Source organism: Bicyclus anynana, chromosome 9 (assembly GCF_947172395.1).
Source record: "Bicyclus anynana chromosome 9, ilBicAnyn1.1, whole genome shotgun sequence".
In the NCBI taxonomy this organism is placed as follows: domain Eukaryota; kingdom Metazoa; phylum Arthropoda; class Insecta; order Lepidoptera; family Nymphalidae; genus Bicyclus; species Bicyclus anynana.
This window is the reverse complement of record NC_069091.1, coordinates 2,279,758-2,296,698: the sequence shown is the minus strand read 5'-3', so window position 1 is coordinate 2,296,698 and position 16,941 is coordinate 2,279,758. Positions and strand designations below refer to the sequence as shown.

Genomic DNA, 16,941 nt, shown 5'->3' with positions numbered 1-16,941 from the left:
TTAAAAGTGCTAAGTATACTTACTTAAATAAACAAATTCGATTTGAGAATTAAAATAAATTGCATGTTATGTACCAACTTGATTTATGATAAAATTTTTGGCTCAACTTGAACCGTTAAATTTATTGAAACTTTCTTATCTTGAAAGACGAACCATAAAAGTCGTAAATTTTTGTAACAAAAAAAAAGAAAGATTACTTGAAGATAAAATTATTTACCAACGAAAATCTGAACGTGAGTGGGAGTAGTTACCTGTAAATGTATTATATTTTAGTTTCTGTCTATTTTTTTAGAGGTTTTAATACAATTTCAGCACAAGAAATAGTTCTATTCGTAGTACTAAGTTATTTGTGTGAATAAAGGCGATTTAATTAACTTAATTTATAATATGCATATTTTAAGACATTTTATATATTTTTTTTTAAAATGTAGTTTATTAGCTTAAGTATTGTATTCCTTCTCAACAAAAAAAATATTAAAACAAAAAAGAATTTTAAAACATACTTCTGAATACGAATCAAATCATTGAATATAGATTTTCTACTTATACCTTTTGTATATTGTGAGTTGTGACCGTCGTGTTAATAAACAATGTAAGCTCAGCGATTAAATGTGCAATATTTATGGCTTTTTGTAGGTCAAATTATAGTAAATTGGGTTAGACAGGAACCGGGTACCGGAAAGCGCCAAAAGCCGCTTCTAAACGAATTAGTGTCAAAAATCCCGCGCGCGCCTCCGTCCGGCGACGAAGCGGCATTTCAATCGGCCCTAAAGATTTTAACCGATTTCAATAAAAGACGTTCTCTGTTCATGTAAATATTAAAATTTTATATCCTTTAATATTTATTATTATTTTTTTAAATTTATTGTTAAATTATGAAATACTAGCGGACGCCCGCGACTTCGTCCGCGAAGAATTTAGTTTTTCACAAATCCCTTGGGAGCCATGGATTTTTCCAAGTTAAAAAGTAGCCTATGTGTTAATTTATGCTATAATATATCTCAATACCAAATTTCAGCTAATTCGGTAAAATAGTCGAGGCGTGAAAGAGTAACAAATATTCATATCATTAAAGACATCAGTTTTCGCAAACCATGGATTCAAACATTCATACAAACATCCAAACATTCATACAAACTTTCGCGTTTATAATGTTAGTAGGAAGTAGGACAAAACACTATTAAAATTTTATGAAAAAATTTCATCCCCTCCATTTTTGGGGCTTTTGAGTGTCCAAGTAATCACAAGCAAGGTGGTAGAGTTTTTACAAAAAGTCAAAATTGACGCTCCAGAAGTGCCAAATAAAACGTACTTGAAATAAATGTATTTTGATTTGGTTTGACGGGATTCTAGGGGACAGGAATTCATTGATGTAACTAACCCATTATTGTACTTTAGTTTTAAGAGATTATTTTGAAAAATACTACATGTCGCTGAAAATAAGTTGGCAACCCTAAGCTTAAGCCTTGTGCGCTCCAATGAATTATAGTAAGCATACGCCGAAGGCCGGGATTGTTTTTCAAACTCACAATCCAGTGCCGATTATAATTTGCGATAGGCCGAATTTGTTGCTTCATCGGACACTGCAAATTACTGAAAACGGACACTCAAGTATCTCTTTTTGTTCAAATATACATTGTGAAGTCTTGTAGTAAACTGAGCCATCATTAGCTTGATATTTTTTTATTTATTTCAAGGTATACCACGACCTTTTGTTTGGAGACGGTGTTATTTAGTGTAATATAAGCGGAAATAGAAATTTAAGAATTCTACCGAATTAATACAAAGATTGAAGAATTAATTTGACGTTTAGTACATCAAGTAACATTGTGACGTCACAAAATGGACGACAGCGTTTTTGACTTTTGGAAATTTTGAAAAAATACATATTTTAAAAATAAGTTTTATAAGAAAATCCTTAAATTTTATTAATTAAGTACGATACATTTCGAACCCTTATTCCATATACCATGCGAAATTAATATTAAAGATATGAATCAACTACCTTATTATTATTTTCTGTTTAGTTTGCTGTTATATAGTGCTATTACAACGCACGAGTATTCTTTAACTTCAATAGTATGAAGTTTGGTGTTAATAAGAAAGTAGTTTACTGAGCTTATCTGTTCTCTCAAGCAGCGCCGGACCGAGGTAAATTTTAGAATGGAGCGAGATCCAATTATGGCGCCTTTCCTGTTTGCTCCTAACATTATATACTAGGGACGTTTGAAAAGTTCGTAGCCTCTTTACCATTTCGGCGCCCCCTAGGATTTGGCGCCTGGAGCGACCGCTCCGTTCGCCGTATGGACGGTCCGGCCCTGCTCTCAAGTTAAAGTTTCCGTGTAAGCCGGTACACGTTGTTCACTGCAATAAATTCTCCATTTTATTGAGGGCAACACTGAAAACACTGCACCGACGTGTTTTGATGTGTTCTTTATTACAATTAGCATAAGATTTAGTTTGTAGTTAAATTGTGATAAAATATTACGTGTTACGTCGCATGTGTCTTGTTTATTATGAGTTATAAATTCAAACTCACAGTTGTGTTCAAACTTGTTGATGGTCTATTTTTTTTAGTAAATATAGATATTAGTTTAGAAACAAGCTTTAATAAAAGACTCAATTAAAAATCAAACATAATTAAATTAATTGAGTTTAAGATGATAAAATTGAGTGAATTACGTTTATCAAGGCAGTTTTTCAGTTTCACTGAATAAGATGCAATAACAGCAGATTTGTAGAGAGATAAATAGTTATTTACTAGTTGTATATAATATTTTGTATATCAATTTTATGTTTACAGGTGAAATAAATAAAGATATGTTTAAAGTAGATTGCACTGTGGTAACCTAGGAATCAAACGTGTGCTGTGCTCGCTTTTATCAGTAAAATTGCCTTTAGATCAGGTTGACACAAACCAACAATATTACTAACAGACAACCATAATGTAAAGTATTATAGTATTTAGTTAACTAAGCTTACTAGACTACTAAGAACTTTTGAAAGAGATCAATACAATATTTTCTAGCCTAGAAACAAACCTACAACTTTTGCGGTTATGTCAGTAAATTCTGACTTCCAAACCTATAGTTTACAAACTTGACTTTTAAAAGTGTTTGTAAACTAAGCCTACTTGAACTAAAAGAACTTTTAGATTTTTAAATCTATAGTAATATTATAAAGCTGAAGAGTTTGTTTGTTAGATTGAACGCGCTAATCTCAGGAATTACTGGTCCAATTTGAAAAATATTTTCAGTGTTAGATACCACTTTTATCGAGGAAGCCTATAGGTTATATATTATTCCTGTATTCCTACGGGAACAGGAACCACGCGGGTAAAACAGCGCGGCGTCAGCTAGCCGCATTGACTAACCGTTGGACTAACGAAGTAGCTTCCAAATAAAGATATCTATCATTGTATAGTTTTCTAACGATTGCCATTTATATTTATGAAGCCGACAGCGCAGCACGCACACAATGCGCATCAATAGCACGACTCGGACAGCGCATTGATATAGAGATTAATTTGAAGAGAAAGTCAAATTTTCGAGTAATTAGTCCGCCTTCGCCTTTCACTCAATTGCATTCTTCACACAAATTATAATTGCGCTCCAGTTATAGTTAGAAAAACTCTGATACATTTGGTAATATTTCTATAGCTTCAAAGATGATGATTTATAGAGCTCTTCCGTAGATTGCATAGACAAAATCACATTTATTGTCAATGAATTAAAAACCTGAATATATTTTTTTGCGTTTGACTGCAGTTATGTCTTATGGAAACCAACATTGTGGTCTAGGTTTGATAGTATAAACTATTTATCAACGATTAGGTTCGACGTTTAATGCATCCGGAAGAGTCTCTCTTTGTATTTAATTATTATATTATTTAATACAGATATCCTGTCTTTAGTTTATAATTCGGGTTGCTGTTCTCTAAAAAAACCATTTACTGTTTAATAATATGGGTTTAGTAATCTCGCCTAATCGAATTCTTATGTTTATCATACGTGAAATAGCATGAGCACAAGATTTCGTTTTGTTTGCAGTCTCAACACCATCATTATACATGATGGTAGATAAATATTGGTTATGTTTTTAAAAACCTGAATACCAGGTTTTTTAGAACATATAGTAAAAAAAAAGAAACACGAGCTAGAATTAACCTTTGTTTTTTTTTTAATTCCAGGTGTGTGTGACAATGTGCGTGCGGTGAGGAACAATCCCGCGCCATGTTGCGCGCAATCCTCTGCCTGCTCGTCGCTGCGGCGGCGGCCGTACACGTCCGCGAGTTCGCCGTCAAAGAGAACGCACGCGCCGGCACCCTCGTCGGCAACCTCGGCGATGAATTGCCAGACGCCGCACCCCCGTACACTATAGTACCAGTACCAGGCAGCGCTGTCAACGATGACCTCAAGATAGACCCTCACACCGGAGAAATAAGAACTAGGGTACCGTTAGATAGAGAAAATAGAGACCATTACGCTCTAGTAGCGATACCCGCGAGTGGCGACAACGTCCGTGTTGTAGTACGTGTATCAGACGAAAATGATAACTCTCCTATATTCCCCGCCCCGGTCATGAACGTAGAATTCTCAGAAAATACTCCTAGAGACGTTAAAAGAAAGCTGAATCCAGCCAAAGACCAGGATTTAGGAGTATTCAATACGCAGAGGTATAACATCGTTTCGGGAAATACAGATAACGCTTTCAGGCTGTCTTCTCATAGAGAACGCGATGGCGTGCTTTATCTTGATTTACAAATTAATGGTTTCCTTGACAGAGAAACCACTGACCACTATGAATTGGTCATAGAAGCGTTAGATGGGGGTACGCCGCCTTTGAGAGGGACGATGACTGTAAATATTACTATTTTAGATGTTAATGATAACCCACCGGTGTTTGCTGAAAGTGTGTACTCGGCTATGATACCCGAAAACGCGACGGTAGGTACTGCTGTACTGAAAGTTTTTGCAATAGATTCGGATGCGGGAGAGAACGGCTTAATAGAGTACTCAATAAATAGGCGGCAAAGCGATAAGGAGAATATGTTTAAAATAGATCCCGAGACGGGTGAGATAACTGTAAATAAGGCTTTAGATTTTGAGACCAAAGAGTTGCATGAGTTAGTTGTAGTCGCAAGAGATAAAGGCGCACAACCTCTGGAGACAACCGCATTTGTGTCGATACGTGTTACTGATGTGAACGATAACCAGCCAACAATAGATGTAATATTCCTCAGTGACGATGCAACACCAAAAATATCCGAGTCAGCACAGCTAGACGAATTTGTGGCTAGAATATCAGTACACGACCCAGACTCTAAAACAGAGTATGCGAATGTTAACGTAACATTGAGTGGTGGTGATGGCCATTTTGACTTGCGCACTCACGATAACATTATTTATTTGGTCGTGGTAGCGTTACCATTGGACAGAGAGTCGCAGTCCTCATACACGCTGAATGTTGTGGCGACTGACAAAGGTTCACCGCCTCTGCATGCCTCACGGATAATAAGTCTCCGAGTGACCGATGTTAATGATAACCCACCAGTTTTTCTCGAGAACGAATACCAGACGAGTGTACCGGAGGCCGCAGCTCCCGGTACGCCAGTGATTCAAGTATCAGCTAGCGATGTGGATGAAGGAGATAATTCCGACATCAGGTATTCCTTGCTTCCAACACCGCAGTCTGACTGGTTTTCGATCGACGAGCGTTCTGGTCTGGTAACAACCCGGTCCCGCGTTGATTGTGAAACGAATCCGATGCCGCGTTTGACGGTGGTTGCCAGTGACCGAGGCAATCCTCCGCTGTCGTCCACCGCAACGTTGTTAGTGACAGTGTTAGATGTGAATGATAACGAGCCGATCTTCGACCAGTCCTTCTACAACGTGACCGTCTCCGAGAATGAGGCTGTCGGCAGCTGTATTTTAAAGGTGAGTCTTTTATTTATGAACCTATGCCTTTAATAAAGACCTATGTGAGCTACGTATACTAAATAATTCATAATCTCATCGTTTACATTGTTGCAAGTACGGTATTATTTGTTGTCAGCTATTTTAGCGCGCGGATGTCCCTTCATTCATTTGAAAGTGTGCAAAAAAGGTGACAAAAAGCTTGCCGATCAATTATGATATACTTTTATCGTATGATTAAAATGTTTCAAGTGAGGACAAATTTCTTGTAAAACTGTGGCATGCTGTATTTTTTGATTTGAGTAAAATTTATATTTAGATCATTGATGAAAATACATTTGATTTGCATTCACATACCTTACGTTACTCGAATCAAGTCCAGAAAGGACGGCGGTAAACTGGAATTAAATATTTAGAATTTCCATATAAAGCTTTTAAGTATAATCTTTATTTCTCTCAATGCAACTAAGTAAGTCTTGGGTCATGGGTGTCAGTATTACAGAAAAGTTATATTTTTCCAACAATGTACAAACTTAATACACAAAACTTTGCTGTTTCACGAGATCAGTTTTATGGTTCAAGTTTATTTATTGAACCTAGCACAAATCTCACGATAACTTTGAAATATAATTTTATGTGTTTCGTCTATGGTGGCATTTTTAAAGATAGTAGTTATTCGGGTTTTAGTTTTGATGTTTTAAATTGGTTTCGATATGTATCTCGGTTGTTTAAAAACCAATTTCCCGTCAATCACCATAAAGCCACAAGTGTTCGAGTGAAAGTATCCATATGGCGTGACCAGTAATTTGCTGTTCTTGATTTTATTGGACGTATTTTACTGAAAATGTCAGTGACGAAATGTCGAAGGTAATTGTATTGTTGGAACTGAGGACTTTATCTGAATAATTCTTATATTCTGTGTAAGTAAGTGTATCAATCAACTTATAATCTTGTTTTGGTATTACTCGTTTAGTAGTTTTGCATGGTGATGATTGATGAAAGTTAGTAATACTGCAGTACGATCGTAGTTTGAGTAGGTACCACCCTACCGGCAAAGACGTACCGCCAAGCGATTTAGCGTTCCGGTACGATGCCGTGTAGAAACCGAAAGGGGTGTGGATTTTCATCCTCCTCCTAACAAGTTAGCCCGCTTCCATCTTAGACTGCATCATCACTTAACATCAGGTGAGATTGTAGTCAAGGGCTAACTTGTAAAGAAAAAAAAAAAAGGTATGACATTCGGTGAAAAGTTCTGCGTTGACTCGTAATTCCAAATTGGTTACATTTAACGTTGATATTAGTTATTCGTTGATATATTGATTTAAAGCGTGTAGGCAATTTTATATAGGTTATTAACTTGATAACCAAAACCTCTTCTTTTTATTTTTTTCATATCTATATATTTTTTTAAATTATAAATAAGCTATAAATTATAAATAAGGCTCTTGGCGACAAAGTATAATAATTTTTTTTTAATTTGTAGCTGGAAAATTTTGGTTCCTTATCAGTTTCAGAGAGCCCGTAAACACATCGTCCAATTTATAGACGGATATTTTTTCACAAAAAAATACACTTTCTGAACGTAAAACTTAACAGGTTCTGCTATTTTTTTGGTTATTTATAATTACTTTGAGATTATTTTCACGGAGAGAGCGCGTGTATTAAAAATTTAAAATGGCCCGTAAACACATTGTCCGGTTCGTTCAATTACGATAAAACAAGGCAGCATCATCGGCGGAGCGGACATTGGGCAATTAGTCATCGAGACAGATCAATCCCTCTTATCTCGTGGCCCGCCCCCCCGCGAATTTGTTAAAAAACGTCGCAATTTTCATTAAACCTTATCAAGAGAATCCGGCGCAGGCATCATAACTTATGCGAGTTAATTCGCTTTAATATATGCCGTATGAGGTGCGTCCTACATAGCACTAAGAGTCTACACACGGGCCCATTTCCCGTTCCCGATTTCTTGCGTCGGTCATTTAGACGTGGATTATAACTACAGTCACGAGGTCAAGAACTACTAACATTGGTCCTAAAGTTGCTCAAATTCGAGGTCCGTTAATGGTTTTTTGACCAAGCATGCATGAAATTTAACACTTGTTGAAATGTGTAGGATTATTATTCTGCGAGGTGAGGCCAATATAATAGATAATGTAAGACTTTCCAATTAAGATTGAGTTGTTCTGTCTGTATACCTATTATTAAATTAAATATTACATTCAAAGACGTAGAATCTGCTACGTAAACATGAGACAAACTAAATAAGGTAAACTTCTTTAAGAAATCAGTACTTAAACAGCGCCAAAGTATGATTTGTGCTATTTCCGTAACGGTCCATCATCAATTCATCACGTCTTCAGTTTTCTAGGATCTTTTCTTCTGTAATAAAGATAACGCATAATATCTATCTAATAACGCATGATATGCCACAGATATCGATTCCTACGTTGTTTTCCGTTGTGTTACATTATACATATGATGTGCTTCAGATACTGAAGATTCCTACATTTAATTTTATAAAAAAATACACGTGGTTTGTTGAATTGAAAACCTCCTCCGTATTTTCGTCGGTTGAAAATAGAGAAGTAATAATAACTTAAACGATAAGTTGTACTTAGAAGTTGGACGAGTGTGTAGCGATATTTTAATACGTTTTAACGTATTCCGCATGAGGCACATAGTCATAAGTGGATATAAATCTATCGCAAGGAGCCCAAGTTTGGGCGCGCAGCGTCCCCATCGCAAATTGCGATCTAAATTGAAAATTAAACAGTGAATGGTTGCGAGGTGAGTGTAGTTCGCTCGGAGCGCCGTGAACGTTGGCCTGACGTTTTTATGAGATATGCGTATTCTTGATACTGTATCATAGGTTCTCAACCTTATTTTGCCCAGCTTTGGGAGTATATTTTTTTATCGGAAACACACAATGTAATTAAAATAATTTAGTTAAAAATTATAATGTACTTATCTAAATATCTAGGATATTTAAGAAATTTAATATCATGTGTCTCAAAACGGTGAAGGAAAAACATCGTGCATACTAGGAGAATTTTCATAATTGTATGCGTGTGTGAAGTCTGCCAATCCGCATTGGGCCAGCGTGGTTTCCTAACCTCTCTCATTCTGAGAGGAGACTCGAGCTCAGCAGTGAGCCGAATATGGCTTGATAATGATGATGATGATAATGATGATCTAAATATCATCTGCAGATTATTTTCACACTCAATTAAGAAATTTATTTCGGGATCTTCTGTTTTATTTAGACTATAATAATAAACTATTATTTTCTTGTTCTGTTTTTGTTGTACTGCGTTGTTTCTGTGTCATTAATGCTCTATAATTTTTTCTGAGTTCTTTACCATGCACTTAAGACCTCATCACATTCCAACTAGTAAAATAAATTAAAAGAATAAAATCCTACTTCTTTTTATTCTTGATAAGTTAGCCCTTGACTACAATCTCACCTGATGGTAAGTGATGATGCAGTCTTAGATGGAAGTGGGCTAACTTGTTAGGAGGAGGATGAAAATCCACATTCCTTTCGGTTTCTACACGACATCGTACCGAAACGCTAAATCGCTTGGCGGTACGTCTTTGCCGGCCTTTGGCCTTATTATTTAAACAAAACTTTAGTCGTTTCAGTTCTGTGTAGACACAGCTTTAGGCTAGCAACTGTGTTTCTTGCTATTTATCATTTCCAGTATAATCTAATAATCTGAGGAAGTGGATATGTAGAATAGGTATTTGTGAACCGGTGGTAGATTCACAACTGACAGACAGGCTGTTGACGAATCAAAAGAGCTTGTAAAATCCTATTTGAATAAAACATATGGAATTCAAATTAAGTAGATGCTCTCTCAAAGCTGCGTGCTTGTAATATAATTTAATTTTCCGCATTTCCGTTATAATATTCTACAGAGTAGATAGATGCATAATATTTACAAGTATTTTTTGTATAAAATTCCCAATTCCAATCATGAATTTAGCTACAATAACTAGCTAACTTGAATGTCGATAATCTGGCCATTAAAGTAGAAAAAAAAACCGATATGTTTTTTTTTCGAATTTTAATTAACTAATAAGAAGAAGAAGAAGAAGAAGAAGAAATATACTTTATTGTACATTAAAAACAAAAATAATCAATAACTTATAATAACACTTAGAAACTAATGTACAAATGGCGGTCTTATCGCTAAAGAGCGATCTCTTCCAGACAACCACTGTGGAAGAGAAAAAAAAAACGTAAGCACCTATTCGGGTATACGCACACAAAAAATAAGAAAAGTTAAGTAATTTAAATACATAAATAATATGCAATAATACATAATAATAATACAAACAGACTATACTTAACTACATCATACATATATACAAAGAAATACATATATACATACATACATACATACATACATACATACATACATACATACATACATGAAAACCTGTATAATAACCATCCCAATAACGTATTTTTCCAACAAAAAATATTTAGAAGATAAGATGCTACATCTAGACGCATATAAACACATCGCTGGGTGCAAAAGGGAAAATCGGTCATATTAAAAAGACTGTCTGAAAATACCTACTTGCGATTATATAGGCTTTAAATAACAAAAAATGTACAACTGTACTGTCAGCATGATCATCGATTGTCCTGTGTGGACTTAGAAAAAAATTATTTTTAAGATTCATCATCATGTTTATCTACCCATAGTCGGCTCACTGTTGCGCACGAGTCTCCTCTCAGTATGAGAGCGGTTAGGCTAATATTTCACCACACTGGCTCAATAATTACAAATTGTAGTCAGAAAAACTCGCGGGCGACTACTAGTATAAAACAGAACTACTCTGCTCTAGAACGCTAATCTTGATACGCAAAGAGTATACATAAGCAATAAATCGCGCAAAACGCACAACTGTATGAAGGGAGGCCATTCAACCACATTTACATGAGCAATACTATTAAGAGGCGGGCATGGTTGCCCTATTGGGCGCACAATCTAAGGGCCAGACTTCTAGGGAGAAGGGGCTCTTATAGGGATAATGCTTGTTGAGACTTGAGACACTGTATCCGAGTCCACAGTTTAGCTAGCGTACAGTTTGGAATCTACTCGTACTTTTTATTGTCCAAATAATTGACTTCCCGTTTGAACATTGTGGGGCATTCGCGATTAATCATCAGGATTTGAGAAACGTACAAGGGTCTGAATGTCAATGTTTCCCTAAGTTTGCAATATTTGTATATGTATATGTATTAAGTTTTCGCATTTACAATATCTTTAAGGATATCTAATCTAGTTCTGCGCTAGGTTCCACATTGAAATAGGGTTAACATTTTAATTTGAGTTAAAGCGAATTTTCGAAATGTTAATTTAGTGAGATGACATTTGTCATCTTGACACTGTCAATATTTTACTAACGGTATGCTTACTAAGCTGTATTACTTTTGCTCTATGGTAGGTAATCGTTTTGAAATTCACAGTGACTTGATAAAAGACCCATTACTTATTAGTACCGTTTCGTTACTTACTAACACATCATAGGTTACATTTAGATTGATAAGCTTAGACGTAGTTTTATTAACTGCGAAGTTTCGTCTCTTCTCTGTATATCTCAACCGGTGGTATAGTCAAAGGCGTCTTCACACATGTGCGTATAAGATTCCTATGTTTAGTACGTATACGTGATCGTCTGCCATCAGACTGAACATCGTAATACCTGGACTAGAAAAAGCATGATCAATGGTGCCAGAAAGGTCTCTAAAAACCCACACTATGGACTCTAATATTAATGTACACTTATTGAGCAGGATCCATTAAGCATGCAAAGTATTAGGAGCTCGTACTGTACCGTAACACTATCTCCAATGATCGTATCTTATCGCTGTATTGTAATCCTTATGTGATTTACGACGTAGGTGTAATATGCCCCATTAGCATTTTGTATTTGTATTAAAAGGGAAGAGATGTTTTTTTTCGTTTCTTTGTTACGATTTAACTCAAAAACTTACTGACCGATTTTGAAAATTCTTTCACCATTAGAAATTTACATTTTCACATTAAAAAAAAGTAAATTTCATCCCCATGCTTCTACGGGAACGAGAACTATACGGGTAAAAGCGCGGGGTGACTGTTAATAGTAGAAGTATTAAGATTTCGTACTCCACCGAAACACAATCTCCAATGATCGTATCTGATATCGCTGTATTTACTCAATAAGTGTATATTGTGTGTCAATATACAAGTATTGAGCAAAATACATTAAGCCTTCAAAGCTGAAGCCTCAATTAGCCCAACGGTAATGGAGCTTTATAAGAAGGCTCAGAGTCACACAGCGGGCGATGGAACGAACTATGGTCGGAGTATCTCTGTGTGATCGAATCAGATAGGAGATCCGTAAGAGAACCAAAGTCACCGACACAGCTTAACGAGTCGCGAAGGTAAAGTGGCAATAGGCGGGGCACATAGTTTGAAGAGCTGATGGTCGTTGGGGTCCCAAGATGCTGGAATGGCGACCCCACACTAGAAAACACAGTATTGGTGGACCACCTATATCCAGCGAAGCCCTGCGACTCGCTTGATGTCGTCAGTCCACCTGGTGGGGGGTCTGCTCCACTGCGTTTACTAGTGCGGGGTCGTCTTTCCAGCACTTTAGGACCCCAACGTAAATCGGCTCTTCGAATTATTATCTGCCCCGACTATAGTCACTTCAGCTTCGCAACTCGTTGAGCTATGTCAGTGACTTTGGTTCTTCTGCGCATCTTCTCATTACTGATTCGATCACGCAGAGATACTGACATAGCTTGTTCCATCGCCCGTTGTGTGACTCTGAGCCTTCTTATGAGGCCCATAGTTAGCGACCAAGTCTCGGAACCATAGGTCATCACTAGCATCACATGGGAATATTGGTCATGTTTAAAAGACATGTCTAATATTCTTGAAAAAGTTTTGGAAGCTCGAACTGTACGTAACACTATCTCCAATGATCGTATCTTATCTCGCTGTATTGTAATCCTTGTGTGATTTACGACGTAGGTGTAATATGTCCCATTAGCATTCTGTATGTTGTTAATGTGATTTTAAGAGTTAACTTTTGTATAAACGCGTGTCTTTTAACATTTTTAATGCGACAGTTTTATAGGAATTATCTTTGAATTAACTTTATGGACCCGTCTAGTTGATGGTAATTCGACAAGTTAATGAAATAAAAAAAGCGAGACTGCGTAAAAATAAAACTATTAAACTAGACAACTGAAGGAATTCTTTATTGTTAATTTATCTATACATATACAAACAAGTCCTTCGCTGTGTATGTCTGTTTGCAAATTGCAATAAACCTGAAAGCTACTGAAAAGAAGTTCATGGTGTTTAAGATGGAGTGATTCGCGATGAATATTTTAAACATGTGTTTTTTCAAAATGTTGTGCTTCATTTGACGTTTGTGTTTTGTGTGACGGCCGCGTGGCGCAGTGGGTAGTGACCCTGCTTTCTGCTTCCACGGCCGTGGGTTCGATTCCCACAACTGGAAAATATTTGTGTGATGAGCATGGGTGTTTTCCAGTGTCTGTGTGTATTTATACATTATATAAGTATTTATATGTAGTATATAAATGTATATGAATATTATAATATCAACTATCTTTAGCACCCATAACACAAGCTAATCTGTATGCTTACTTTGGGGCTAAATAGTGTTGTGTATTGTTTAAGTATATTTATTTATTTATTTCATTATCAACTTATTTTACGGTCCACTACAGGGCTTAGCCTCGCTCCAGGAGAGGGGATATAGTGCTTAGACCTACCACGCTGCGCCAATCCGGGTTAGGTTAGGGTCCGGGTTAGGGTTAAATTAGCTATCAGATGCTTATGATTGCCGGGACGAACAGCTTAACGCTTAACGGGTGTACTACCAACTTCCGAACAGCTGAGTTTTTACTGAACATTACTTGGAAAAAAGTAAAGCTTATAAGGGATTTCCATGACCCCACCCAGGATTCGAACCACATAGACTAACCACTATGACATAAAAGCAAAACGGACTTTCCGGAATAGATTGACTAATAATAGCGAAAATTCACTAAAAGTTTGCAAAAATGAAAATATATAAGTCTTAGGTCGCCTAAATACCAACATATGTAGAAACAAATACATATGTATGCCAGTGAAAAAAAAATGTTTTTTTAATCGATTTCCAACGAGTCAAGCCCACGTCCAGTTTCCACATAAATCCTAAGCCCCATCATTACCCGTCGCGTGACTGGTAACCATAAGGGAGCGTGTCGTTTGGTGTTTACGACTATTTAACCCATCCACGCACTATTTATTGAGGGCCAATCACGTATCATTCATTACTGCCTGGCTTAAAGACGTTCCGTGACTCGGCCTATACTAGCGTATGTAGATACAATACCTAGAACGACCTAAATAACTTATTAGCCCGCGAATAGTCTTACTAATAATATAAACGCGAAAGTTTGTATGTATGTTTGTTACTCTTTAACGCCGCTACTACTGAAACGATTTGGCTGAAATTTGGAATGGAAATAGATTTTACTCTGGATTAACACATAGGCTACTGTTTATTCCGAAAAAAAAAACCAATGATTTCCCGAGATTTGCGAAAACTGATGATTTTGATGATAAGAATGTTTGTTACGCCTCGATTACTGAACCGAATTAGCTGAAATTTGGTATTGAGATATATTATAGCCTGGATTAACACATAAGCTACTATTTATTCCGGAAAATTCATAGTTTCTGCGGGATTTGTGAAAAAAGGAATTCCGGGCAGACGAAGTCGCGTGTATTCGCTAGTATATTCATTTATAATTCGGCTCTAGCAGCAATAGACGAAGAGACATGAGTTCAAATCGGATTAATCAATACCAAAGAACAGAAGATTGACAGCCACGTGGGTAGTGACCCTGCTTTCTGCATCTATGGCAGTTCGATCGATTCCTATATTATTTGTGCGATGAACATAGGTGTTCGTTCGCGTGGAATTCTTTTTTTACAAATCCCGCGGAAACCATGGATTTTTCCAGGATAAAAGTAGCCTATGTGTTAATCCAGAGTTAAATCTATTTTCTATTCCAAATTTCAGTCAAATCGCTTCAGTAGCCGAAGCGCAAAAGGGGAATAAACACACACAATTACACACACTCTCACACATACAAACTTTCGCCTTTATAATATTAGTGTGACAAAATCCGCTACCATAGTACGCATAACACAGGCTATACGCTTAATTTTGTGCTTGGTGGTGATGTGTGTATTTTGAGTATATCAGGAATTTTTATATCAGAAATCTCTCCTATATCTACATAAGTAGATAGGCAGATGATAATAGGCACAAGTATACACGGATCAAAGATGGCTGCTAGGTAGCATTGACAGCTTAACATAAAGTTTATACTTTTATTAATGTATTGGGTAATTATGCAAATCCGATTGCGCTGTTTACCTCGAAACATTTAACTTTCGATTTGCACTTTTTGAGTCTGCTCTTTAATTACCCACTTACAAAGAAAATACTAAGTCTTCGATAAAATATAAATTAATATTTACTGCAAAAATATAAGACTTAAATAAAATATACATTATACTCGTATCTATACTCACATTTTTCTTCTCTTATTTATTTATTTATCCTTTTTTTTTAATTTTTAACAATATTGATTAAATACAATATTGATTAATACTTGTAAAACTATTCCCTTATTTAGAGGGAAAAGGGGAAAATTAGTCATATCAATAAGGCATAGTCAATATTCTATTTTTTATAAGTTTTGCTATCTGTAGATACAGTTCTTCTTGTGAGGTCATTGAGGCAACCCAAACATTTAGAAGATTTTCGTCTTTAGGCACTGGTTTATTATGACCTAATAAAAGACCATGTGGAATTGGTTAATCGTTCATCTCTTTCTTTTCTTCGATGTACTCTTCTGTTCCCTTTCAAGCCAATTAAAATACTGAGGCGCAAAAGTTACTAGACAGTTCGATTTTTAAATTTAAACATCGAATGTGCAGGAGCCTACATTAAACAAAAATGCCTGTACGTCTAGTTCTTTGAAATAAACACAAGTATTTTATGGCCACAGATAATCACGAAGCATTCGTAATGGCTGACTTACACATTCTTTCGGACCACGACAGTAGGCAACACGTGTAAAGGCACCATTTTATAAATTGTCAAGGAATCCCGGTGTGTGGTCGCAATTTAGATAAAGTTTATTATAAAATATACTTTATTCGGTCGAGCGATAATAATTAAAAATGTTTTTTTTTATTAAATCGTTTTATCCTTTTAAAACGTAATAGGCGGGGTTTATAATTGGTCTCACTCTGGTTTAGGTCTGGATCAAACAGTGTTAGTCATAAGTTTTGTAACTAAGGTAGGCATTATACGTAACAAATTGTATACAATGGAAAATTCAATTTCCAATACAGGTTTATAATGATTCCTCAGGGCATAGTTTTCAATATAATTTTATGTTATAGTATGAAAATGTGAATGATAAAAAAAAATAATAAAAATATGGTGATTCTAGAGATAAAAGGCGTTCAAATATACTTGTCAGTTATGTTATATTAGTGAAAATTTTACCCGCTACGCGTGTGAAATCGCTGCAACTGTGACCACAGTTTTCGATCATAAAAACCTGTGGCATTAAAAACTCAACGAATCTTCTATCTTAATAAAAGCGAGATTAAGTGTGTTTAAATCACAACAAAATACTTTTAAAAATGTTATCTTTTAGACATAAAGAAAAATATACACTATTAAAAAAAAGCATATCTTTTAATTTTGCTTTTATAACTACACTATAATATTAATATTGAAAAAAATTAAAATTAAGTAGAAAAAAAGCAAGATTATGCTACAACCCCTTTTGTGAGTCGTACTAAAAGATTTTTTATTAACTTTAGTCCTATTGAAAAGGTAGAGAGGGTGTCTTATTGGTTAATCTGTTTTGATAAAGTCCTGAGTTTGAGTCCTGATTAAAATCCAGGAATCTAGC

General features: G+C 35.8%; 1 protein-coding gene across 2 annotated transcripts in view; it reads left to right on the top strand.

Annotated features, from left to right (window-relative positions):
• LOC112058497 (protein dachsous) overlaps positions 1-16,941 on the top strand; it is a 390,923-nt gene that overhangs the window by 7,103 nt on the left and 366,879 nt on the right. For both annotated transcript variants that reach the window (XM_024099373.2, XM_052883647.1), the window contains exon 2: positions 4,190-5,936. In XM_024099373.2, the coding sequence (XP_023955141.2) occupies positions 4,233-5,936 (1,704 nt within the window). In that variant the 5' untranslated portion in view covers positions 4,190-4,232. The remainder of the gene's footprint in view (positions 1-4,189; positions 5,937-16,941) is intronic.